Source organism: Medicago sativa, chromosome 3 (assembly GCF_051527215.1).
Source record: "Medicago sativa cultivar Bolivia chromosome 3, Bolivia_mono, whole genome shotgun sequence".
Taxonomy (NCBI): Eukaryota; Viridiplantae; Streptophyta; class Magnoliopsida; order Fabales; family Fabaceae; genus Medicago; species Medicago sativa.
Genome location: NC_140751.1, coordinates 34,377,710 through 34,405,301, shown reverse-complemented (window position 1 = coordinate 34,405,301; position 27,592 = coordinate 34,377,710). Strand labels below are relative to the sequence as shown.

The following is a 27,592-nucleotide window of genomic DNA, read 5'->3' as shown; positions in this document are numbered from 1 at the left end:
CATCACTTGGCTATCCTGCACTAATTTTTCAAGTTATATACTTGGTTTAGTGATTTTTCATCAGATGAGTTCGAGCTCTATATAAACATTATTAAACTATCACATAAGAAGACCCTATGGATTTTTTAATCAACCCCTTGTTAAAAAATTATTTTCATATATACCCGATCCTCAAGCTCAATTTGCAGAACCCAATGATCCATGGATACAAAAGGTTGGTAAGAAGCTCAAACTAGAAAATACACAAATGGATGAAAGATACATCTGGCAATAAAATGGTTAACCTTGATGAATCTGATGCTTCTTCCAAAGAAAATAATTGTATTCAAAGAACATACCATAAGAAAAGATGGAAAAATAAAAGTATTGTTACTCTTTGTAAAATCAACAGAAAACAATGTCTCACAGGTTGCCATGAGCATAAGATCCAAAGTATGCCATTATCCCATCCTTACTGCTTCAAATGTTGTTTAGAAAGAAAAATTAGAGGAAGCGAAAATAGTATATATATTGTTGAATAAAATCCTACGCATACTATATGTACTTCTGCTTCTAATTATGTTTATAATATATCAAATTAGCAAAATTGTGGGGGTGTACAAATACAAAATCGATCCTCCATAACCAATCTTATGGTGCAATAAAATGTTCTCTTTTTTTTTTTTTAGGGAAAATAGCTTATAGCTTTTCATTGATAATCAAAGTCGCAATACAAAGAGGTGCAAGTAAAATGTTCTCTTATAATCTAATTGTCTGCAGCTATAGCTAGAAAATATCAAATTCCCTATGTAATTTTTATTGCATTGATCATTTTAATGACAAACAATCTATTCAATATATCACATAATCCATAATCAATGCTTGTAATCCATTTGTAAATAATTCATATGTTATTATTTTTATTTATTTCTCATGTATACTAGATTAGGGCAAAGAAGGGAGAAAACTTACGATTCCAAAAAGATGATTCCATTGTTGCAAATGCCTTTTTCTAGTCGCCTTAGAATCAATTTTTAACTGCGAATGCAGCAGCCGATCATTCAAAGGTCTTCCATAGTTGAATAGTCTGCAAAAAATACAAGCACAAACTTGAAGTTAAGATTGATCTGATCTGTGTATAAATCATAGAAATTTTAAATATCTTTCAATTAAATTGAAATAAATAATTTAAAATATTGTCTTTTGAGAACAAATTTTACATGATTCGAATGTGTAAATTTGAAATTATGGCACTCAGTAAAGATCTTATACACGATGTCAAGACAAGCGAGATGTCAAGAATGATGTCAAGACATCATGACAACACTGATAACAAACAACAATCGTGAATAATAAAAGCAAGAAATAAACGGCACAAGTTGTTTGTTAACCCAGTTCGGTATGTCTCGGGACTACCAAGCCAGGAAAGAATTTAACTATAATAATATTAGTTTGAAGCGTACATAAAAATTATCTTCAATCTACTAGCTTCGCACCTAATCACTACCCGTGTAATTTCCATCTAAGACTTTCCTAAATATTAGATCCCCCTCTCACTTCCTCTCAACCGCAGTCCCAGTGATTGACTCAATAATAACAACAGTAATGGAGATACACTCCTAGACAAAGAATCAACTCTTGCTTACAAGCTTTGAGTGATTCAAAGTTTACAACTCAACTACAGTCCAACTCTATGCATCAACAAGATACAAGAGCTGCTCACAAATAACAAGGATAGACTAAAACCCTAATAGACAATTTTAACAATTGCGGCTTCAGTGAGTGAATTATGTCTTGAGTCTTCCTTTATATAGCCTCCTGAATGCAGAATGGGCTTGACGCATAACTCGGGCCAAACAATCAACAGAACCACGCGGTTTTCAGCACAAATCCTGAAGCAGATAAAATGTTTCCTTAAGTGTTACAACATTATTCTTAAGAAACACGCTAATTAACAACTGCCTATCTCTACTTCTAGAATCACACGCTTCTTGGTCAACTCTACACGTGAATAAAATCTTCAGAGAATCTTCAGGGATCTTCATGTTTAATAATAATCTCCAAGAAAGCGGAACAATGCAAGCTATGATGTTGGACCAACATGTCAAGACATCTTGTCCGACATCTTGCTAGAACTCTTGTTTTAACAACATGCAGCCAACACAAGTCTACAAACCTAAACATCTCCCCTTTGGCAAATCTTGCCTAAAACAACCTTTGCAGCGCATAACTTCAAAAGCCAAGGAACTTGCATAGATAAAACAAAAGAGTGGGAGATCATACAGTCATATCTTCTTTCACTTTAACACAAGTACTCATCACGAAAGAAGATAACAGGAAAAACTTCAGCATTACTTAAAAAGGAATAACTTTAAAAAATAATGTGAACTTGGACATGTTGAGACATCATCCAGCACATCAAAGGAATACACAGTAGAAATGAATAGAATCCAACCTCGCAGAAGAACGAACAGGAGAAATAAACTCCTCATATAGAAATAGACTCTCATACAAAAACATCGACCTAGGGAGAAATAAACTTCTACATAAAATGTTTCAGAGAAAAATAAATTATCATATCATCATGATGTTAGAACATCTAGTATGACATTAGTACACCAGAACTCACACACACCCACATGCATTCAATCATCAAGCACATACTAGCATCATCTTAAATATGGCATCATCCGGCTAGTAAACGGATAAAGCCCCCCCCCCCCCCCCCCCCCCCCCCTCAATGGTAGATAAAAAAAAGGGTTAATAGGTCTTTACCCCCCTGTAATATAGGTCATTTCCGGTTTTCCCCCTGTAAAATTTTTATTTTGATTTACCCCCTTGTAAAAAATAAAATTTGTTTTGATTTACCCCTATAATAGGCCAAACAAAAACAAAAATTTCTTGAAAAAAAAAAATTGGTTTTAGCTTGGCCTGTTAGGGGGTAAATCAAAACAAAAAAAATTTATAGGGGGTAAATCAAAAAAAAATTACAGGGGGGAAAACCAGAAATGACCTATATTACAAGGGGGTAAAGACCTATTAACCCAAAAAAAATTACTCCCCTTTAGGCAATACTACTTTAATAATCATGCAGAAAAAAATCTACCATAACATATGAGCTACTCCCCCTTAGTTGCAGAACTCATGCATAACAGAACATTTCAAAACATGTCAGAACATCATATAAAACATCATACTACTCCCCCTTTTTAGCCATAAATTATGACAAACTATACCAAGCATAAGAAGTAGAAATAAAATAACTGAAGTAGCAGAATATAGGAGTGCAGAACATAGATGTGCAGATATTACAGACCAGAAACATAAAGTGCATATGAATCCAGAGCATAGTCCACAAAAGAAAGACAAAAAAAAGATCAAAATATGGAGACTACAAGAGTCATGTGATAAGAGAGAATGAGTGATGTGATAAGAGATAATGGTCAAGAAAAAATTAGACGAGGTGTTCAGTGTTTGATAATTATGGGTTTTGAAATATAAAGGTTGTTAAGACATAATTTTGTTTCAAAAATTGATTTTTCACACAAATTTAAAATTAATAGTCTTCTAAAAAAGTTTTATAGTTATGAGGGAGCCTGCAATAGGTTGGATCATCACATTTGATTAAGAGAAGCAATACAAGTGAGATTGAGACCACATCTTCACCCAAAATCTTAAGGCATTAGGTATATTAATCATCTCACTTATATCTTTCTCAATATCTACTCTTGCATCCAATATAGAAGTTTAACTTACACATGACACATTAATATCTCTTCCTTAAGTGCGAGACTCTTTGCATTTGTGATATAGAGACATATCAAATAAGATCATACAGAAGCACAACATGCTAAAAATGGTTGGGTGATGGTTTCTTGAAATGAGGTTTTTGTTCATTTATTTTATGAAAAAATAGAAAGAAAATTAGAAAAAGGAAAAATATGACAAAGGAATTTAAACTTTATGTAAATGATAAGGACAAAAAAATAAAGAGTGTGTGGTTTGTCTATGAAATTGATGGAACTTCAACCCAAATGAACCAGATGCTTAGTGATGTCTTATTTTCTTATTATGCACTTTTATGGTTGCTTTAATGTCTTTATTTGTAATAATGGTTTTACTTTCAAAACTATTCTCTTATGCTAGTGGGTTGTGGTAATTAGTTGTGAGCTGGTAAGTATTCGATAACTTTTTACCGTAAGTGAGTAAAACTTTCTGGTTTAGTTATTTAGAGGTCTTAGGCCCATTGAAACTTTTTAAGGGTTAAGCCCATTAGTGTGGACACTATTTAAGCTCTAGTCTTTGTAGAAAAATAAGGTTCACATTCATTTTGTAAGAATTTGAGAGAGGTAGAGAAAGAAAGAGCAAGAGGAAGAAAGAAGAGGGTTGGAAGAGGAAGCTTGAAGAATCAAGAGGTGATAGAGATTCTAGGAGCTAAATTGAAGATTTTGATAGGATTTTTGTCAATTGAGGTAAGGGGGATAGTGTTCATTCATAATCTTAAGTTCTAATATCTTTTTCTACTTAAATTCATAAGTGCTTAATTGTGAAAAGCGATTATTGTGAATTTAAATGGTGATTTTCATGTTCCTACTTTGACACTAATTTTGGGTATGTGAAATTGATGCTAAACATGTTGTTGTTGTTGATTTTACATACTTGAATTGTGGTTATATGAAACTTTGTTGATTTTTGCTCAATTTGATGAAAAATGATGTTGTGGTTGTTGAATGATGGTGAGATCATGATTATATGATGTAGTTGTTGTTGTGTGATGATGTTCTCATCAATTTATGTGATTGAATTGTGGTGATTTTGCAACTTTTGTGAAAATGGATTGATAATGAAGAAGTTTAATTTTGATGATGTTGAATGAGTTAAGGAAGTTGTTGGAATGAATTAGGATGATATGATTTTCTGTTTTAATAACTTGTTTTTGGAGAGAAATCATTTTTGCAAAATAAGTTGTTTTTAAGCATTTTTGCAAAATAAGTCATTTTGGGATGAGTTTGATTAAGTTGTTTTGAGTTGAAATGTTAAGTTTTCAAGTGTAGTTTGTATGGTCTAAGTGTTAGGGATGCATTGGCGAAAACGGAATCGAAAACGGATTTGAAAACAAGATTTTATGCGCAAAAACGTGCAAATGCATTTTTGCTGTACTAGTGAGGTGACACGACCGTGTCAGGGTCTCATGTAAGGGGTGACGCGACCGTGTGTCCTGATGACGCGACCGTGTCAGTTCTGCAGAACCCCGAAACCTAGCTTTTCGTGTTTTTGTGTACTTTTAAGCATGCCAATGGATTCCAAACACCTAACCCTATTCAATCAATGTATAAATAAGCTTCTAAGCATGTCATAGCTTGATTCTACCTTGGTTTACAATTGGTTTTCACTTGTGTATAGTTAACTTTGTTTTGAGCCGAAAATTGTCGAATTGGCGTTTTAGTCGCAATTGGCCGGTGAAACACACATGTATATGCAATTGCACACAATTGTGATTTAAGTATGCATAGTTGAGGCACTAGAGTTCGTTTACTTGGTTTTGGTTCAATTGTCTCAATTGTTTTTTGTAAAACGATAGACGAACTTTGTTGAAAATACTCTTTAAGGACGAATACTTTGTAGATCTTTTGTGAATAGTTTTATATGGTTATATGAAAATGTATGAATAATTGATAGGAGTTGAATATGATGTTTATCATGATATGGTCTATTTTATCTCTTATTTTAATTTTGAAAAATGGTATGAAGTTGTTGAATTATATGCTTTAGTTGATGTTGGTGAAGGTGTATATGTTAATTGATGGTGATCTTGTCGGTGAACGCATATACGATGGTGATTTGTTGTTGAAATTATGCATAGTGTGTCATAGGTTCATACATCATATGTTGTCGGATGTTTATATCCAGGTGAGGTGACCGAATACTTTGTATTCAAATGTTGGTGATATGATGTTCTGTTGGCATCTTAAGGTGACGACCTTGTTGGTGACGGTACCGCATGCATATAGGTATCATGTATAGTTGCATTGTACATGAGTCTTAATGATCTATGTACTTGGTGAATTTGTGCAATGTTGAACGTTATGATTGTGTGGATTGGTGTATTTGTGCATTGGTAGAACTAGCTGATGGTTGAGAATAATTGAACTATGCTCTAATTGCATGGCTTATCTGTTTGTGCATGTACACTTGGTGAACCTATTGATGATAGTTCGGTTGAATAATTTGAATTGAATTATCCCTTATGCAATGCTTATCTTTTCAAATCATTTATGTTGATTATGATTGATGTGAAGCTAACTCCCCATTGGTTTTGACCGCCTACCTGTTTGTATGAATGCGTAGACGGAGTGCAGGAGTAGTTTGCTTGTCGGTGAGTGCTCGAGGATAGCGGGAGCTACCTCTATTTTTCTGTTCGATGTCTTAGATTAGACTCTGATCTAGGATGTCAGTCGCGATTTGTTTATTTTGAACATGTTGTTGAGATTTTTACCCTTATCTTTGGGATTTGGTGATTTTACGTATTGGTTTATATGGAGTTTTGATATGTATACTTGGAGATGTATATCCGCTGCATAGTTGTTTGAATTTTTATGCATGTTATATTTTGGAGAACTTTTTTAGACGTGACGTCTATTTCTTGAATAATTGCATTATTCGCGTGTTTTTATAGCTTTAATAGAAATAGGGCGTTACATGAATCGATTCAAATCCATTCTGATGCGCATCAATCTTCATAGAATTCTTGATCTTCCCACACTGTCATGTAGTGGTTGAATCGATTCACACATTTGTTGAATCGATTCATGCTGTTGTTTTTGTTTGAAATTTTACTCTTCGCCTCTTTTACTATATAAAATCCCTCCTCATAACTCCCAAAATATTGAATCATTTGCAACTATTCTCTCTAGGTCTCAAAAACTCATTGCACATAAATTCTTCAAGATTAAACACTTTTTCTTAGAATCACTTTGTACATTGAGTCACATTGATTTGCTAGGGTGGTAGTAGGGATTGTAAGTTGGTTCTTCCAAGGAGATTGGTTGGGCTTAATCAAGGCTCCAAAGTGAAGTGAATAATGGGGTCTTTCTAACCGTTCTTGAAGTCGAAGGGCATTCGTTTACCGGACGTAGCATCGAAGGCTTGACTGAAGAGTTCGAAGGGGTGCACGGGTAATCAAGGATTCGAAGATTCAAAGAGCACCAAACTCAAAGGTTATTTGAAGTTTAGGGGAGTGTTTGCATAGGGGTTGAAGAATTAGGTTTAATTTCAAGGAACTCTTGTAAACACATTGTATTCAACATTGTTACTTAGTGGATGACCTTGGTGAAGGACGAGAAAGAGCGAACTACTATGAAAATATCAGTGTTATCTCTCTTCCCTATCATATTTACTTTTCATTATTCCATATGATTAATTGAATAATTGTTAGGATAATTGCTAGTGTTGATCTAAGTTGTTTTTCATTAAAAGTTAATCTAATTTGTTAAATTAGGTTTAAAAAATTTGCTTAGATCAATTGAGTGCAAGTTCTATTCAATTTGCTTAGTATTATTGTTCATATAGGTTTGGTATTGAAATTGTCTAAGTTTTGCGAATTGTACAAGTTACATTAAAGTTTGATTGAAATAAGATTTGTATTGTGAATGACTCAATTCTACATTGAATCTTATTGCACATAGATTTATCTTTTTGTGTATTGTTGTGATTGATCGTGCACGATTCCAATTCGATTTATTTCATATCAAATTTATCAAAACTTCGAAAAACTTTTTCAAAAAGCTATTCACCCCCCCCCCCCAGCTTATAATCTTATTGGCCATATAGACCAACACTCACCAATTAAGAAATGCATGCAATGTTCTAGACTCCTCTAGACGCATATGGTACCATTAGATTCTGAAGATAATTTTACCGTTTCAACCCACACCCACGTAAGACTACCTCCTCCTACGTATTTCACCTATGTAAAACTACACCGACCATGATGCATGGACTTCAAGTAAGACTCGACAATGCACCTAACACCAACTATATAATCGCCAAACAATGTAAAAGTACACCTCCAATTACATTCTTCATAAATCAACACCATATGCATTATCAAGTTTTACAATCCACACAACCAACAAGTCACAATTCAAACAAGAGTCATCATTATATTATCAAGTCAAAATCACCAAAAGAATCATCATCTTAATCAACATCTTTCACCTTAAGGAAACATTATCGTTTCAAGTTCATATTTCACAACAAAGACAGGTAACTAAGCACACCATGGTATTCATCATCTTAAACATCCAATCAGCATTGATTCTTCCTTATTTTACTTTATAAACACGAATTAAAAGCTACTCACAAGTTATCCGACTACAAAACATTAATCCGACAAAGTTCGTCTATGTTTATGAAAACTAGAATTTTCCGATTAATTCTCCAAAACCAAAGTAACCAAGTTCAATCGCCTCAACCAATTATATACACAATTCGCATATGAGTGCAGTAGCATATACATATACGTATCATAGGCCCATTCCGATTAGTTCCAAGATTCACCTAAGTTCGTCTCATTTTATCACAAAACACCGATTTTGACATTTCATACAAAACACCGATTTTCCAAAAATCAAGTTCCATGTTATTATAGTCCTATATTAAGCCTACATACTTCATTTAAAAGCTCATCATTATAGTAGACAAGTCAAAACATCACCATTATTCTTAAGAAAATTCATTGCCCGATTATCTCAAAACAAGTTCGTCTCTAAATTCAAGTTTCCTCTCATTTTATGAAAACCAGAGTTAGTATAAGCATACTATGTTTCAGCAAGAATATTAATGAAAACAGCAAAATAACACCCTCAAAAGATCGCCTAGGGACCATACATGTCGCCTCCCAAGCACCTAAACGCGAAACAACATTGGTTGTTGTTTCTGTCTGGGTGCCTAGCGCCAGCCACCTGAGGACCAAGCATTGGCTCTTTGTAATTGGGCGCCTAGCGCTCCAGTGCAGGTGCCAGCGCTGCGAAAAGGGTCGTTTGGTGTGTTTTTGCCTCGGATTTTCGTCAAAAACGCCCAAAAAGGGCTTATTTTGATTCCCCCATTTCCCAAAACCATTAAAGTCATGTTCCAAGGCTCAAACACATCAAATAAGTTATTCTCACAACCCTCAAATTAGCTTATGGAACAATTCACTTAGTTTTCAAACAAAACACCAACTTTCAACAACAACACTTTGATTTATCCAAACACGACACAACAGCAACAACAACTCAAATTATCAATTCCAATTCATGAATTATCATTATCAACACAACCAACAACATTCATAGCATGAGATCATGAATTCACCAACCATCAACAACAACAACAACATCACTTTTCATCATTTTAAGCCAAAAGTTCAACATAATCACTTTAACACATAAACATCATGAAGTTTAAACATAATCAACAAGTTTATGAGCAATTTCACATACCTAAATTTACCACATAAACATGAGCACGAAAATCAATATATAAATTCGTCAAAATCACAATTCACAAATAATAACTTATGACCCATAATCATTTATTGAAATTATAGCTTAATTGATGAAAGGAAACTATCCCCCTTACCTCTAGTCTTCAAGAATTCTAACTTTGGCTTCACTTTAGCTCCTAGCTCTTCAACCCCAAGCTCTCCCACTAACTTCCTCTTCTTTCCTCTTGATCCACTTTCTCTCTCTACGTCTCTCAAAATATTTTGTGAAGTGAATGAAATGAGTAGAAAACCAAGTTTTCCTCTTGATGTTTTATATAGCCACCTCTAATTGGGCTTGGTTTCTAATTGTCATAATAGACTTAACATTCTTACCAAGTAATTCTCAAAAGTTACTACTCACTTAAACTGACAAAATACTGAATAATTACTGTCTTTAAATAATTACTCCAACTCACTAGTAACTTAGTAAAAATAATCATTCTCTAAAAATGACTAAAATACTCTTCTAAGCCAAAAATCCTCTAATCTCAAATAAAATACACACAGCGACAAATAATCATACACAAGCACATACAAACACACAAAATAAATAATTAAAATAATTCTAGTGAACAAAATGTTGTTATATTTTTCATGAGAATCCCTCACATTATTGTAAGACCATTTTTTACCCATTCTCCATATTTTTAACCTATTTTAGATTGATGAACAATATTTTTAACCTATTTTTAACCTATTTCAAATTATATAGTTCAAAATATTGTAAAACACGTGATAAAATAGTATAGCCAAGTAAAAAATACTTCCTCCCTCCTTATATGTAAGCACCATTTGTCTTTAATAAAAAGGTGCTTACATATAGGAACCAAGGCAGTACGTGTTATTCATTTAGTTTAAAAAAAAAAAAAAAAAAAAAAAAGTTTGATAAGTACTAAGTGATGAAGTTAGTTAAAGAACGAATGAAAGATATTCATAGGAATGAGTGAAGCAGAATTCCGTTTCCTCGAACTTTTCGGAGACCCATATGTGAATGAGAGACACAAACAAACAGAAAAAAACAAAACACCCGTTCTTTCATTCCACTTCTACAATGCACAATCTCAAACTATTATCAATCTCACAATCCTTCCTTCCTTCAATGATTTCATAGGACCCCACCTTCATCACAACGCAACGCAACGCAACGGTTTTCTCACACCAGTAAGCAACTTTTCTTATTTAATTAACCGCTGTAACAGATTTTGTTTTTTTGATTAATTTTAATTCCCAATTTAAAAAAAAAATTCTTTAAATTTCCATCTTGGCTGTTAGTTTAAAGATTACGAAGGTTTTAAACAGCGGTTGCAGAGAATCGCAGTCAAATATGACAGATATGGCCTCAATTGTGGCCGCGTTGTCAAAGACATTGAAAACTCTGATGTTACAGCCATACTGTGAATGTTTTCACAGTATGGCCGAAACATCAAAGTTTTCAAATATGATGAACGCGGCCCCAAATTGTGGTTGAGGAGGCATCAGAAACTTTGATGTCAAAATTTCGTGTTTATTTGTTAATATAATTTCATTTTACACTATCTAGGGATTTTATAACGTCTGATGCTACAGCCATATCGTGTAACATATTGTGAATGTTTTCACCATATGGCTGAAATATCAGAGTTTTCAAATACGATGGACGCAGCCCTAAGTTGTGGTTGCGGTGGCATCAGAAACTTTGATGTCACCGAAATATTGCAGTTGTTTGTGGACTTGTATTTAAAATCTGATTAATTTCGCATTTATTTGTTAATGTAAGTTCGTTTTGTATTATGTAGGGATTTTATAAGGTCTGGTTTGGAAATATTATAAAGATTCATCATCATTATTATGGCGACGAAAGGGAACCCTGGAGATAATAGAAACAATAAAGGTCCAGTGTCAATTTTCATTGTAGTTGCTTTGTGTGGTTTCTTCTATATCTTAGGTTTGTGGCAAAGGAGTGGTTTTGGAAAAGGAGATAGCATTGCTGTTGAGATTACTAAACACACAGATTGTAGTGTTCTCTCTGATCTAAATTACGAAACTCACCATGATAATGATGCTGGAACGCCTGATGATGTCGATGATCAAGTCAAGGAATTCAAGCCTTGCGACGATAGCTACATCGATTACACACCCTGCCATGATCAAGCAAGAGCAATGACGTTTCCGCGAGAGAATATGAATTATAGAGAAAGGCATTGTCCTCCTGAAGAAGAGAAATTGCATTGTCTCATAGCCGCACCGAGAGGGTATTCTACGCCGTTTCCTTGGCCTAAGAGTCGTGATTATGTGCCGTTTGCAAATGCGCCTTACAAGAGTCTGACAGTTGAGAAGGCTGTGCAGAATTGGATACAGTATGAAGGGAATGTTTTTAGGTTCCCTGGTGGAGGAACTCAGTTTCCTCAGGGTGCTGATGCCTACATTAATCAACTTGCAAGTGTTATTCCATTGGATAATGGGATGATTAGAACTGCATTAGATACTGGTTGTGGGGTAAGTCAAATGCTCCTAACCTAACATCCTTGTTTATATCTAAATAAACTCTTTTGTTGGCAGTGTTGTCAACTGCGGATTGCGGTTTGTTCAAATTCCCCTACTAAATTTAGTGTATCATGAAAGAAGAAAACTTTATTCAAATAACGCTACTCTTATAGCTGTTATTTAACGACATTGTTTGCTGGTCATACATACATGATGGTTGCATGAAAAATAAAATTGCTCATCATGAGCAGCCCTGGCTAATGCTTACAAGCTATGTAGCACCAGCGTTCTATATTGAAGGCGTGTCCGGTGTCTGACACCAAAAACACACCGATATGTGTTGTTACATTCAATTAATTGATTTTCTCAAATCATTATCTGTGTCGGCATGTCAGTGCAGTGCCTCTGTCTGATGTCAAGGCTTCTTAGCTTATAAGCTTTTCTAGTGGAAGCTTATGCTTCTGAATGCAACCATGCAATGTTCTCTCTTTTACAACTTGTTTCTTTCCCATTTTCCACTTTTAACCCTGCGAGTGTGTGTGCATGTAGCTTCTATTGTGTATTCTATGCTCTATCTCATTTTCCTGTCATTGATAATGCCAGGTTGCTAGTTGGGGTGCATACTTGTTTAAGAAAAATGTTATTGCAATGTCAATTGCACCAAGGGACTCTCATGAAGCACAAGTTCAATTTGCTTTGGAAAGAGGTGTTCCTGCAATCATTGGTGTTCTTGGAACAATAATGCTGCCTTTTCCTTCTGGAGCTTTTGACATGGCACATTGTTCTCGCTGCTTGATTCCATGGGGTGCAAATGGTGAGAATACTTACGAGTTTTTTTGGCCAATGTTGATTAAAATATAATCTATTGGATTAACTAATTATTTTCTCGGCCTCGTTATAAAACGATTCCATAAGCTTTAGACCACTACCCGTATTTGTTTGGACCGACTCTAGACAACTAAGAATTGGGTTCATATACTAAATCTATGTTGATTATTAAACCATAATAATTGGAACTTTTTTCTCAGGTGGATTGTACATGAAGGAAGTTGACCGAGTTCTTAGACCTGGTGGATACTGGATACTTTCTGGTCCTCCAATCAATTGGAAGAACAACTACCGAGCGTGGCAACGTCCTGAAGATGAGCTTGAGGAGGAGCAAAGGCAAATTGAGAACACTGCTAAACTTCTTTGCTGGGAAAAGAAACACGAGAAAGGTGAAATTGCAATCTGGAGAAAAGCATTAAACATTGATGAATGCGGTGAGCAAGATACTCAACCTACAATATGTGAATCCGCAAATTCCGATGATGTCTGGTAATTGCTTCTCTTCTCTCTCTCTCCCCCTTTTCTTTTTTTCTTTTGCTTCACTGGTTAGTTCAGAAATTATGTTCAGATTGTCAGATACCTATTATTCTTAAACCAGATTCTGTGTCAACATGGACGGACAGCACTAATTATTCTTCTTCACAATTTACACGTAATTAATATTAAATTGTATTCCCTGTTTTTGAAAAGAAAAACAGATGGCATGTTTCTACCGTAAGTGGCTAGTCCCAACCTATTTCGCAAGTTCTGTTATTGGAAGGATTTAACAAAAACTCCAATTTTTATTCTATATGCATTATGCAAGAATTACTCATTGCTTGTAAAATGGTGTCTTTCATGATATTGAGTACTTGATAAACATGTTTTCTTAGCTATGAAGCACCGACACTTCATATTGAAGGTGTCTCTGGTGTCTGGACATGTCAGACACTGACACATGTGGTTACAATCAAATACTTCATTTTCTCAAATTATTGCCAGTGTAAGTGTGGCAGTGTTGTGTCTGGTGTCTTACTCAGTGCTTCATAGGCATCAGAGTTTTTCAGTCTTTTATGATGTGAAGTTACTGTGCAACCCCCTACCCTTTGGATTATGGACCATTGGTTTTCAATACTCATCTAAATGGTTAAACAATATCAGGTACAAAAAGATGGACAACTGTGTAACTCCTGCTAAACCTAGTGGTGCATGGAAGCCGTTCCCAGAGAGACTCAATGTTGTTCCTACCAGAATCACCAGTGGATCTGTTCCTCATGTATCCACACAGTTATTTGAGGAGGACAACCGATTATGGAAGAAACATGTGAATGCTTACAAGCGGGTTAACAAAATTATTGACTCGGGGAGGTATCGCAATGTGATGGACATGAATGCTGGATTTGGAAGTTTTGCTGCTGCCCTGGATTCTCCCAAATTATGGGTTATGAATGTCGTGCCTACAATTGCTGAGAAAGCTACCCTTGGCGTTATATTCGAACGTGGATTGATTGGAATTTATCATGATTGGTAACTTCCTTAACTTGGTTTTCTCTGTTTTCTCTTTCCTTTTGGCTTTTCCTCTGTGAACTTTATTAGTCATTGAGTTGGTTATCTTTTTCTATAATTTTCTCCCTGAATCTATAAAGAACCAAACTTAGATACAGTCCTTACGCCACTGTTCTTACTCTTACTGCCACTTCAAGAAAGTTTTTTCACACATTTGTAAAACTGTGGTGACAGATATGCTATATTTTTTAGAATATAGCACTGTCCCTGATCCATTTATAAATTAGGATGTCAACATTAAGATTATACTGGCTATGACCATCTGCTGGATAAAGAGAAGTGTAAATATTATAGCATTTGGTGTATTGTTAGAATTAAAGAAAAGTAACAATGAAGTAGGAATGTTTTGGTGATTTATTCAGAATTTTGAATGGTTCGTATGTTTTATTGAAGAATTTTTTTGTTGAGGTTATATATGGATTCGAGCGGAGAGTGAACTCTGAATTATTGAGTACAACAATGATGTGTTGCAAAATCGAAAACAATATGTCTTTATATAGTACTAAACTCCTAATCCCAATCAAACAAGGAAGCATATAAATAAATATGAAAACCTCTTCTGAATTAGTCTAAGATACATATCATTTGGCACTTGAAACTCAAGCATAATGAATTTGGGACTAAAGACGGGATGAACAGCATGTGACTGGAGATAAGGCCGTAATGCCTTGAAGAGAGTTACACGGCCACCGGTTGCATATTTTGATAAGCACAGGGCTCGTGTGTGAGTCATGACCGACATAAGCCACTGTTACTTTGGATTCTGTGTGAGTTGTGACCAACATAAGCCATTGCTAGTATAAGTCATCACTACTGGTAGATTCATTAGTGCAACAAGGGCATCATGACAAACACTTTCACATGTTTTTCCTCCGAGTGCTATGCAAAAGTTCATAATAAGCCGTGTACCAAAACAACAACATATCAGATATATAGCCACCTCAATGAATGCAAAATAGTTGACCAAACACATCAAACCTAAATGCGGAGAGGGGTAAGAAATTAGTCAGATCTGTAACTGTTCTAAACTTTGGGGAACTTAATGATTAAAAAAGGAACAGCTCAGGACAAGACGGATGTACCACTTTAATACCTTGTTCAGATTTAAGTGATTCAAGTAGAGACAAGAGAGAACAAAATATAAATTATAAAATATAATATCTTTGGTGTGTTTATCAGGGATCTGTTTGCTGCAGTACATTTTAGTAGTCAAATGTTACAATGATATTTATTTCATTGTTTGCAATATGCATGCTATGGCCAATCATCATTTGTTACCGGGTATAGACGGTAGATGTTTAATATATTGGATAAAGCATACAACCCCAAGGTTAAAAGAAAAACGGAGTTTAAAGAGATGAAGCATCAAAATCAATATAGTAGATGATCTGCTGAAATATGTAATAGGATCACGCTCAGAATTTCTTCTTTCAGAAACAAATCCTGCTAAATTTGCTTTCAGTGAACTTTCATATATTATAACCTGCAGAGATTTTTAATCTGAATTAAGTATGGCAATGTTAAGTAAGCAATAGATGGTCAATGTTGAGCTTACTTGTATGTCAATAATTATGTTCTCATCCAGTTCAAAAACCTAGCCTTGTTCTGTTTATTAATTAATTATCTATTTCCGTATCAGGTGTGAAGCCTTCTCCACATATCCGAGGACTTATGACCTTATCCATGCAAATGGTGTTTTCACCTTGTACAAGAATGCGTAAGTTTATTTCTCTTTCTTTCCTAGCTTGTACATGTCAAAATGATTTTACCAGAAACAAAAAAACAAATTGGCAATAATGTAAAATGCTTAAAATAGACACTGCAGTAGAAACCATGGTTATCAGTATCTTACAAACATGCGAGTTGTATCTCAATTCGATATTGAACCCAATTGCCAGGAATCTCTAGTGTGTATCTTTTTGGACCTCATCTTGAGTTAGGCCTCACTGTGGGTGGTAAATCTCGTCTCGTTGTGATGAAGCACTACCTAATCGTTTAATGCAAACTACTTCAGGTTTTCCCTAACTCTGGTGATGATCAATGCAGGTGTAATGCGGAAGATATTTTATTGGAGATGGACCGTATCTTACGGCCTGAAGGAGCGGTTATATTCCGAGATCAGGTTGGTGTGCTGAAGCAAGTGAAAAGAATTGCAAAAGGAATGAGATGGAATACCAAAATGGTGGATCACGAGGATGGTCCACTTATTTCAGAAAAGGTCTTGTATGCCGTCAAGCGGTACTGGGTTGCAGGTGACAACACCACAAGCTCATAGTGATTTCAGCTGACATAATGGTTCTAATTGAGGTTTTTATTTGGGGTATAAATTGTCTAGAGTCTTAACATCAGTGAGCATATATGCTTTATTTTGTTGAATGTAGAGTTGTAGATGCCTTAATTTTTGTAGTATATAAACCATAGTCATTATTCATCAATCTATGATATGAATCTTGAAACTACTCAAATCATAGTAGAGCTTGGTTTGGGACTTATGTTTCAAGATTCTTTTTTGTTAACTATTGTCTCCTACTTTATGTATATAACTTTAAACCGCTGTTTTAAACCAAACCAAACGACTCGGTAGACTGAATTATTAACTTACCTTTTACTAGGTTTACGTTATTTTAGCGATTCGGTCATGGTTTCATCTTGATTCGAGCAGTTTAAGGTGATTGAACGATGACTTAAAAGTCTTGCCGGTTCGACATTTAAAATATTGTTTTAAACTATTCCAGTAGATGTGGCTTATGGCTGAAAAGGTCTTTGTGTGCATCAACTTTTGTGGGTTTAAGCTTCATCTTTTTTTTTAATTGCAAATGTCATTAGTTGTTAAAAATGTTAGTGAGTGAGTTGAGCTCACAATTTCTTATTTATACAGCCCTTATGTTCGTTTTCTCAAACCTTCAAACTATCTTACCACAGCTTTGTCAGTTTGCCCCACCCCCACCGTTAGTCAACATGACGTGGTCGTTGGTTGTTTATGTTGAGTTTCATGTGATTTCCCCTTCTCCAATATTAAAAAATCTAATCAAATAGTTGATTTTGATTCTAACTTTCAATATAAATCTAATCTAAACAAAGATTATTAAATTTTGAATGAAAAAAAAATAAAAATCAAATCTAAACAAAGATTATTAATTTTGAATGAAAAATAATAAAATATTATAAATAAAATAAAGAAAAATTGGTACTCTAGAATTCGGTTAGATTTTTTTTTTAGGGAAATTCAGTTGGATATTGATAACTAGGAAAAATTCATTCAAAATTTAAATTTATTTTAAAATAAATTAATAATAAAATGAGATGACATTGAATGATTGAAAAATAGTAGGTACATATGTACCAAATCAAACTCCAATATATGAACGAAAACCCAATTTACGATAGGGGTGTTTAAATTCAAACCGATCCAAATGAAAACTGCAAACCGATCAAAAAAAATCGAAAACCGCACAAAGCCGAATAATATTTAATGTGTTTGGATGACATTTTATGAAACCGCTCAGATTGGATTGGATATTGGATTGATTTTTCAAAACCAAACCGAACCGAACCGCATACATATATTTTAATATGTATTTCCATTTTTATAAGTTTAATATATTATATTAAGCTATTATTATTTTTCTTTTTAATTCTTTTTGAGTTTAATTTAATCAATTTTGTTTCTATTTCATATGTTTCAAATATAATCAATCATTTTTATTTTATACTATTATTTTTTTTACAAATCATATGTTATATTTTGTATCAAACATATTATTTTATCATATTTTTATAAGATTATTATTAATAAAAAAAAGTTACAATTTGTAATTTGGATATCCAAAAACCGACCCAAATTAAACTGCATTAAATTGGATCGGATCGGTTTTTCAAAATTAATCATCCAAAACCAAACCGAACTGCATATAATTTTATCTTTGGATCGGATGAGTTTTGCCTCAAAATCGATCCAAACCGGACTGCGAACACCCCTAAATTTTGTGAGGTGAACCAAGATAAACATTGTCAATCTTCTTTCACTTAACTCTTTATTACCCGCACTTTATTTTCAGTCCAGTCTCAGAAAAAGAGTTAATCGTTGCTAGGAAAAGTAAACACAATTCAACCTCCTTCCTCTGTTTACTCACATTCAAACAAGGGTTAATGGTGCTTTACCCCCTGTAATATAGGTCATTTCCGGTTTCCCCCCTGTAATTTTTTTTTATTTACCCCCTGTAAAAAAAATTGTTTTGGAATACCCCCTAACAGGTCATTCAAAAACCAACTTTTTTTTTTTGGCAAAAATTTTCGTTTTTGAATGACCTATATTACAGGGGGTAAATAAAAAAAATTACAGGGGGAAAATCGAAAATGACTTATATTGCAAGGGGGTAAAACACCATTAACCCTTCAAACAATTGTGATGTTATGTAACTGTCTTACCCCACTTCTTATTGTTTTCATTGGTTGTCTCGATAAAGTTACTTTGAACTGATAGTGAACTATCTTTATACTCTATATAAAAAGAAATGGAAATGCTAACGAGTACTTAAGATATTCTTTAAGAACCTCCTTAAACAAAACATTGTTTACTTTTTAAAATAATGTCTTTAAAAATCATGCACAAACCTTAACCTTCGTTAAGATGAAGGTACTTAAGTATTTGACTTTGTTAAAAGGTAAAAAAATGTTTACAATTGAGATCCGTTAAAAGGTATAAAAAAAAAAGTCAAGTTAACTTGTGTCATAGAATGAGTTGATTAAAATGTGTAATTAAGGACACAAGTTAGCATTTGCCAACAAGAAATAACAAAAATCGAATGATGAATTTAGGGGTAAGAGTCACTTTGGTCCCTGAATGTGTAATGAGTAGTCACACCAGTCCTTCAATGTACCAAAAATTCAAAATAGTCCCTAATTGTGCGCTATGTTAGTCAAAATAGTCTCTAACGCTAAAATAATATCTCAATACTCAAAATAACTCTTTTTATATAGAGACTGAAATGACAATGAATAAGTACTTATAACGACTGATATGATAGGATAGTAAGCAAGTATATTGAAGACTGATATAACAATATTAATAAAGTATTTTAATATCATGGACTATAATGATTAACGAAATGCACAATCAGAAATTATTTTGATATTTTAATACATTAGAACTACCGTGGCTACTCGGTACACATTTAGGATTAAAACGATTAGGGAAATGTTAACTAGTGCCCTCGGGACACTCTTTAATGACTCTATAAATAGTAACTATTTCTGAAAAATATATATAATCAATGCATTAAAAATCAAAATATTTGACATTTTAAAAAAAATGAGTAGTTGCTCAATTTAAAATGTTTAAAGAGTGTCCCAATCCATTTGTTAACAAGACCCAAACGATTATTACCGAGGTGAATTTAAGCATAGATGAGACAGATGTCATGAGCTAATTAGTTTACTCTGTACACCCGCACGCGCGCACCGTTGTTAGACACACACACACTCACTCACTCACTCTGTCCAATATAAACCCTCAAAACCCTAACACTTCCCTCATTCACGCTCGAAGAAAAGAACACAAATCTCTCCACTGCGCTAGGGTTTGAAACCCAACACCTTCTGTTTCTTCAACCATGGTGGCCGACAAGTCTAAGAAGTTGAAAGTTTCTGAAAAGGGTGAAAACGCTGAAGAGATCGACGGAGAACTTGTTCTCTCCATTGAAAAGTTGCAGGAAATTCAAGATGAGATTGAAAAGGTATCCAATTTTTCATTATTTTTTTCTTTTCAATTTTGCAAATTTTTATGTTTTTTCTTGATTATTCTGTTGTAGAATTCAATTTATCGCATACAGTAAAATGTAATTAAACTTAGTGGAATCAAATTCTGGGGTTGATGTTCAAACTTAGGGTAACATTGTTTGGTTCACCCTAATTTTGGGTGAACCCTAGGATCCAACATACAGAAGTTTTACTTTTCTCAAAAAGAAAAAAATTAGTTTTTAATTAAGTAAATTGTATGTTTAAAAAAAAATTAAGTAAATTTTAGTTAAGTAAATGGTTCCTATGAATATCCAACATTTCGTTTTTAGTCTTACAAAAATAATCGCACTTTTTAGTACATGTGAATTTTATTTTCCGCCAGAACTTTTAGTCATGTAGTAAAAATTTTAGTTTTTAGCATCTTTTTCATCGGCATTTTTGGTAGGAAAAATTAATCGGAACTAATAATTGCGATTTTTTTTTTTTGTATAGGCCAAAAAGGAAATTATGGATATTTATAGGGACCTATTACTTAATCTGAATTCTGAATGAGTGTTTTCTTGTTATTTTTTTAATGCAATTTAATTTGATTCTGGTGATTATGGTACCAGATCAATGAGGAGGCTAGCGATAAAGTTCTCGAAATAGAGCAGAAGTACAATGAAGTAAGGAAACCGGTGTATGACAAGCGCAATGATGTGATCAAGTCCATTCCCGATTTCTGGCTAACTGCGGTAAGTTATATGTTTCTTTATGTTTTAATTTTGGTTTTGTTTTTATCGTTGGCCGTTAGTTATTGTGTTGTTAAATTGTTGTTGTGAATAATGTTTACTATATTTTATTATTGTTGTGCAGTTTTTGAGCCATCCTGTTCTTGGTGATCTCTTGAATGAAGAAGATCAGAAGGTTCGATTTCTTTAAGTTGCTTTAAGTGCCATAATTTTACCATAGCTATTCAAGTGCTATTCAGTTTGCTTTACCAGAACTTTATATGAAAAAGAACTTGAGTTGTTTATTGGTGTAATAACTTCTCGTTTTTGGTTCTGTTTATTTGCCATTACTTAGAATATTGTTTGAAAATACTCTCATGATGTTATTCAGATATGTTTATCGTGATCTTAATATACATGCGTGTTGTTTCTCTTTTCAATTTAGAAGTGAACTTTATCAATTCCCTATGTGTATCATGATCTTACGATACATGCATGTTGTATCTGTTTTCTGTTTAAAAGTGAACTTTATCAATTCCCATGTGTATCTATTTTGGACTTTAATCGTGATTTATTATGATGAATCTTGATTCATTATGAAGTATTTTGGTTTATTCCAATGATCACAGTATGAACGTAGTGTACCCAACCACTTTTCTTCTCATTTGATTTATGACTTCACTTTGTTTATATTTTTAGTACTTGTTTTTACTTGCTAAATTTCATGATTGTGTATCTTACAATTCATAACAAAATTCAATTCACAATTCGAAAGTGACTCTTCCAATTTAAGATTTTAATCTTGATTTGATAATCATGTTGTTCATTGTTGTTGTACTTTAGTCACAAATATATGATGGTTAATTCAAATATACTAATGACCATTTATTTTTTTAGATATTTAAGCATTTAATCTCTCTTGAGGTGGAAGATCATAAAGATGTTAAATCAGGCTATTCAATCACATTTGTGAGTTGCTTCTATTTCCCTTCAGTGCATAATTCATTAGTGTTTTGCAAATCTCAATTAGGTTTTGAGAATTTGTATTTTGCTTAAATTAAAGGAATAATAATAACTTTTGAAAACATTTTTTTGTTCAGAACTTCGACTCCAATCCCTTTTTTGAGGATTCAAAACTTGTTAAGACTTTTACCTTCCTTGAAGAAGGAACCACAAAGCTTACCGCCACACCCATAAAATGGAAAGAGGGCAAGGTAAGACTTCGTATTTTAGTTTTGTTCCTCATCTATCCACTTTTTCTCTTTTTCATTTTGTTTATTTTTTAAAACGTGATCGTGAAAGTAAAACATTATCTTTAAACATGAAGGGCATTCCCAATGGAGTTAGTCATGAGAAGAAAGGGAACAAGCGAGCTGCTTCTGATATCAGGTTGGTGTTAAAAGTGTTTCGATGGAAAAACAAAGGAAATTACTTTTGAACTTCTAGTGTGTAAATAGAAAGTAAAAGCAAAACAATTATAAATTGCACCTTTACTAGTTTTATATGTTAGATCACTTGTTGTTCATGTATAAGTTGGGTGAATTTCCAGAGTTTTGCATGGTTCCAACTATATTTGTGTCCCAAACAAACATGGTATGGTTAACATAATTTTCGGTGTTATTTATTTCACGAGTAAGGCTGAAATCAAGTTTATCAATCAGTACATGATGAATGAGCTCATGATTAGTGATACCTAGTTGGGTTATTGAAATATATTTCTCTATTTTATCAAATCTTCTTGAAAATGCCAAATGGAACAAATAATTAATTATAATGTGCTAATGAATGCAGTTTCTTTACCTGGTTTTGTGACACTGAGCAGAAAGATGAAATGGGTGACATTCATGATGAGGTATATATATTTTTTCAAGTTTTTGTTAAATTTTTAAGAGTTTGCATTTGTTGCATCTATTGATTACAACAATCGTTGATGTGCCTTGATTTGTTTTCTGTTGCATAATTTTGTGTGTAATTTTTTCATTCCGAATTGTAGATTGCTGAAATGATCAAGGATGATTTATGGCCGAATCCACTCAATTATTTCAACAGTGTAAGTTGACTTGTGATTTAATAGTAACATTTATTATTTTATTTTTCAAACAACTAATTTTACGCTCCAATACCTACCACTCTCTATACTTGTGTCTCTAATGGTAGTTGACTACAATGTAACAGGAGGACCCTGATGAAGCAGAGGAGGAGGATGATGAAGCTGGTGATGCGGTAATTAATATTCCATTAATTTTTTTCCTTTTTTGAAAAACTTGTGATTAGCAAATACCGTGAAGTATTACCTGCATATTTAGCCCATCAATTTTTTGTTGCATGTTGGTTATGCTTTAGTAAAATAGTTTATTTTGGGTCACCTAACTGACTCATGTCATTTGATTCTAAGATCTGGCATCAACTAGGTATATTATCAAAAGTAACTCTTATGAAGAATTGGGCAGTCTGAATACCAGTGTTTTCAAATAGTCGCGCTATAGCTTAGTGTAATTTGAACAAACTGCCAATGTTCTGCAATATGCTATTTGGTACAAAGTGTTGTCGAATAGAGGCTATTGTTGTGCTACAGCAAAGCGGAATTTAAACATACAACAGTTTTCTACAATGGACAATACTGCCTAATCCCTTAAACTTACTTTTTGGTTAAATTTATGCCCAATCTAATTCATAACATAATATGCAAGTTATCTTTGACTTATATATAGCCCACCTGCATATCTAGTTTTATAAACTGTCTATATGCCTAGATATATGGTTGACATACTCCTTAATATAAATGTTTGGGTTATGCTAGCTCTTGTGATAATTTAGACCCTATTCTCAATTCTATTAGACTTTATAAATTAGAATGTAACTTAGTTTAGAATTTACTTCTCTTTACTCATCATCTAGGAGTCAGACTATGTCTGTTGAATCACGAATATGAAGTGAGATCTAAATTTCATTTAATTATTGTACTTTACATGCATTTTCAAAGAAGATGTGACAATACACCATAGCTATGTAGTTGCTTCACTAAGAACCAATCTCTTTATTGAACTTTTGTGCCTTGCATTTATAATTAAATATATATATATATATATATATATATTTTGGTTCTATTTTGAAATAACAAGTTCCAAATGTTTTCATTGGCAGGGAAAGGATGATGATGACTCTGAAGATGATGATGATCAAGAGGATGACGACGATGACGAGGAAGAAGAATAGTGTAAAATGCTTTAAAATAGTAATACTTGGTTTTAATTTATTTATTTTAAGGTTATTATAGGAGTATCTTAGTGGTCTTTAGGGGATGATGAAAGACCAAGGTTGGCTATTGGTTTTCCCCCTTTGGGCGTAAACCTTATTTATTGTGCTTTGAAGGTGATTTCTGGTTTTATCTTTGTGCGCTTCTTTCAAGATACCAATGATACATCGGATTTTATCTTAGTCCTATATTGAAACCATATAGTAGTTAAAATGTAGTATATTCAGTGTATAGCTGCGTAATCAGTATCATTTTATTGCTATCACAACTTTACAGTACCAACCGGATAAAACTACATGCTATGCTGAAATCATTTGTATGTACATTTTCATGTTAAATTTTATGTCCAAACTAGCCATCTAAGATTGCGGGTTTCATGCATAATTTGGCTTAGGTTTTGGTGGTGTGTGATTCTCAAGTGGTAGTGCGTCTATTTTCTAGCTGGGTATAATCAAGTTTTGGCTTGATTGGTGGGTGGGTGGTCTAAGTTTCCCATATTTGTCAACCTAATATTTTAGAATATTTTTAAAATGCACTTTAAGCTAAAAATGTAGTAAATGATGAAAAAGTGTGATTAAGTTTTTAAGATTAATAAAATCTAAGTAAACATTTGTCTATAAATAAAGTGAATGGCTACCACGATAGTTAATGAATATGTAAAAGATAGTTCTGGAAATATCTTTTAGGGTTAAATATGTTTTTAGTCCCTACATTTTGTGCTCCTTTGATAAATAGTCTCTACATTTAAGTAAATGTTTTTAAAATCCTCAAATTTTATATCTGTTACCAAATTTAGTCCCTGCCGTCTATTTCCTGTCCAGTCATCAAACAGACTACTGTTCTGGCAATTTTTTATTTATTTTTTTTTACATTTAAACATATGTTTTTGGTCCGTATAGAATTGAGATCTTCTAAGTTTAGTCCTTACTTAAATTTAATAGGTTTTTTTAGTCCCTATAAAAAAATTATGCATTCAATATTAGTCCTTACTCAATCCAATTTGTTTAATTTATACTTAAAATTATCGCAAAATACAATTGATAATATCATTGTGATCACACACACAATTGTTGATTTATCTATCCATAGCTACTGAACAAAATTTAAAACGAATTGAGCATGCATATACACAAGCTAAGCTAGCAAGGGAAGCCATATGGTTGATTATTTTCCATCTAATTCTCTTCCTCTTCATAACAGAAGTGATATATGAAATTCTCTCTCTTCGTATGAAAGCAACTTCACTTTGCCTGCATCAAATAGTAATATATGAAAGTAACAGAAGTGATACATGTTGATATGCCCGTAAAAGAATGAACAAGTAAGACTGCAGAACCTTCATAATCATTAGCAAAATAAACACATCCATTAGTATTGCATAAAATGCAATTGGCATTCCAATTGTACATCATAGTGAACCTGCAATTGGTACTCCAATTGTCTATGTTGGAAATGTTTAACCAACCAAAAACAAAATAAAAGAAGGCCAGAAGTTGGAGTAGTTGGACCTAGGTTAAGCTTCATCACATATTTAACAAAAAAAGATGAAGCATTGCATGTCAAATGCTTGATTACACACACTTAGTTCAACATAAATAGACATCAAGCATCAAAAAAGTACTACTAATATAAGTTATAATTCCATGCTTCAATTTTCTTCCTCTTCTCCTGCATTTGATTTCTTTTTTCCAACTTCATGATGCCATTTCACGAGCCCAGTCACCAACTCCTTCATGGTGTTAGCCAAAACTCCTGGTGTCATAGTACTAAATCCCCTTAATATGTGGCTAGCCTCATTGTCAATTTTGTTACTTTTTTTTTTTTTTTGAAGGATGTCAATTTTGTTACTTGTGCTTGCAGTAGGCTATATTTCAAAATGAAAACAATTAAGAATGTATGAAGCAGTAACATTACCATGCTATAAGACTAAGATTTAATATATAGTGAAATACCTTGGTCACTTTGGATACACTATGATTCCAACGAACTAGTCCATGAACTAATCCACCTATTGTCTCTTCAAAAACATTTGGTGGTAAGGCTTTCAATCCTTGCATCATGGCTTCCGCCTCATTGACAGTAGACTGCAATAATTTCAGTTACAAATAACTTCACATTAACAAAATTGGTTTCATTTGTTCTATGTTATAACCAAACTTTCAAGCATAACAGTGAATTATATGTCTTTGTTCACATAACAGAAACCAATAAAGAACCCATAAAGTGCAGTAATGAGTTAGTGGCTTAAATAACACTTACAACATCAGGTTGAGGTTCCCTCAAAAAAAAAAAAAAAACACATCAGGTTGAGGTGCATCACCAGCCTCAGACATCACTGTCACAGATTTAGCAGCAGCAACTTTTCTTTTCTTTGGTGCAGGTTGTTTTTTCCTTTTCACAACATCACTAGCCTCATCAACTACTTTCTTTCCCCTGGCAGAACTACTCTCAACAGCATTGGATGGATTTTTACATGGCCTCCCCTAATATTCAAACATACAATAAGTAAGAATTATAATGCAACATGATTAAAACATAATAGAAAAATCTTCTAAGATAAATATTCATACTCTTTTCTTGTGTATATGTATGTTCAATTCGTTTTAGATTTTGTTCGGTAGCTATCTATAGATAAATCAACAATAGTGTGTGATCACATTGATATTATCAATTGTAGAAATCAATTTTTTGCGATAATTTTAAGCATAAATTAAACAAATTGGATTGAGTAAGGACTAATATTGAATGCAGAATTTTTTTATAGGGATTAAAAAAAAACTATTAAAATTAAGTAAGGACTAAACTTAAAAGATCTCAATTTTATAGGGACCAAAAACATATTTAAAGGTAAAAAAATTAAAAAAAAAAATTGCTAGATCAGCAGTCCGTTTGGTGACTGGACAGGAAATAGACGACAGGGACTAAATTTGATAACGGATATAAAATGTGAGGATTTTGAAAACATTTACTTAAATGTAGGGACTATTTATCAAAGGAGCGTAAAATGTAAGGACTAAAAACATATTTAACCCTATCTTTAATCACATAGTTGAGCCTTAAAATATGTCTTCTATCAAATAGTTGAGTTCTTAAAAATGTCTTTCATTAGTCACATCTATAAAATTACAATATAGAAGATATAATTAAAAAAGTTTATTTGTTTGTCAAAAAATAAGTTTATTTGTTTTTGATACATTTAGAATTATAGCGACGTTTGTTTCGCACTATCACACATTTAAATATTACAATGACTATTTTACTCTTGAATCTATTTTTTTTTTTTTGAGGTATACTCTTGAATCTATTGTTGTCACCAATTACCGTGGAATCAACGATGATCGGCGTAAGAGTTGAAGTTGACGAGATCTTTACCGGCACAACATATGTTAATATCTTGGAACAATGAGCTAAGTTTTTTTATATCAATCAATAATGTATATACTTTTATACATACGTTGTATCACCACAAATATTCTCTTTTTGTTTTTATACATACACTATATATATATATATATCACCACAAATATCAGTAGTGTAACATTTTGC

General features: G+C 33.2%; 2 protein-coding genes and 2 long non-coding RNA genes across 4 annotated transcripts; 2 read left to right on the top strand and 2 right to left on the bottom strand.

The window, feature by feature from the left end:
- Positions 1-219: 219 nt before the first annotated feature.
- LOC146937293 (uncharacterized) lies at positions 220-1,067 on the bottom strand. The gene is made up of 2 exons (XR_015030901.1): positions 952-1,067; positions 220-454 (listed from the first exon to the last, which is right to left on the bottom strand). It is a non-coding gene; the product is annotated as an uncharacterized LOC146937293 (long non-coding RNA).
- A 9,357-nt stretch (positions 1,068-10,424) lies between these two features.
- Positions 10,425-16,857, top strand: LOC146937292 (putative methyltransferase PMT2). Its single transcript, XM_085751703.1, has 7 exons — positions 10,425-10,666; positions 11,281-11,980; positions 12,572-12,782; positions 12,997-13,285; positions 13,937-14,302; positions 15,981-16,058; positions 16,388-16,857. The coding sequence occupies exons 2-7, from the start codon at positions 11,333-11,335 to the stop codon at positions 16,614-16,616; spliced, it is 1,821 nt and encodes a 606-aa protein (XP_085607829.1). The 5' UTR covers positions 10,425-10,666; positions 11,281-11,332; the 3' UTR covers positions 16,617-16,857.
- A 3,018-nt stretch (positions 16,858-19,875) lies between these two features.
- LOC146937291 (NAP1-related protein 1-like) lies at positions 19,876-24,228 on the top strand. Its single transcript, XM_085751702.1, has 10 exons — positions 19,876-20,076; positions 20,692-20,814; positions 20,936-20,986; positions 21,688-21,759; positions 21,891-22,004; positions 22,118-22,179; positions 22,582-22,642; positions 22,784-22,840; positions 22,966-23,013; positions 23,935-24,228. The coding sequence occupies exons 1-10, from the start codon at positions 19,954-19,956 to the stop codon at positions 24,004-24,006; spliced, it is 783 nt and encodes a 260-aa protein (XP_085607828.1). The 5' UTR covers positions 19,876-19,953; the 3' UTR covers positions 24,007-24,228.
- A 1,146-nt stretch (positions 24,229-25,374) lies between these two features.
- On the bottom strand, positions 25,375-26,502 carry LOC146937290 (uncharacterized). Its single transcript, XR_015033263.1, has 3 exons — positions 26,306-26,502; positions 25,999-26,130; positions 25,375-25,910 (listed from the first exon to the last, which is right to left on the bottom strand). It is a non-coding gene; the product is annotated as an uncharacterized LOC146937290 (long non-coding RNA).
- Between the last annotated feature and the right edge of the window lie 1,090 nt (positions 26,503-27,592).

Bases quoted from the DNA above. Each gene is read 5' to 3' on its own strand.
- LOC146937292 (XM_085751703.1), top strand. From the start codon at position 11,333: ATGGCGACGAAAGGGAACCCTGGAGATAATAGAAACAATAAAGGTCCA. The intron at 12,783-12,996 runs GTGAGAATACTT...CTTTTTTCTCAG, and splicing joins GATTCCATGGGGTGCAAATG to GTGGATTGTACATGAAGGAA. The intron at 13,286-13,936 runs GTAATTGCTTCT...AAACAATATCAG, and splicing joins GCAAATTCCGATGATGTCTG to GTACAAAAAGATGGACAACT.
- LOC146937291 (XM_085751702.1), top strand. From the start codon at position 19,954: ATGGTGGCCGACAAGTCTAAGAAGTTGAAAGTTTCTGAAAAGGGTGAA. The intron at 20,077-20,691 runs GTATCCAATTTT...TTATGGTACCAG, and splicing joins TTCAAGATGAGATTGAAAAG to ATCAATGAGGAGGCTAGCGA. The intron at 22,005-22,117 runs GTAAGACTTCGT...TTAAACATGAAG, and splicing joins TAAAATGGAAAGAGGGCAAG to GGCATTCCCAATGGAGTTAG.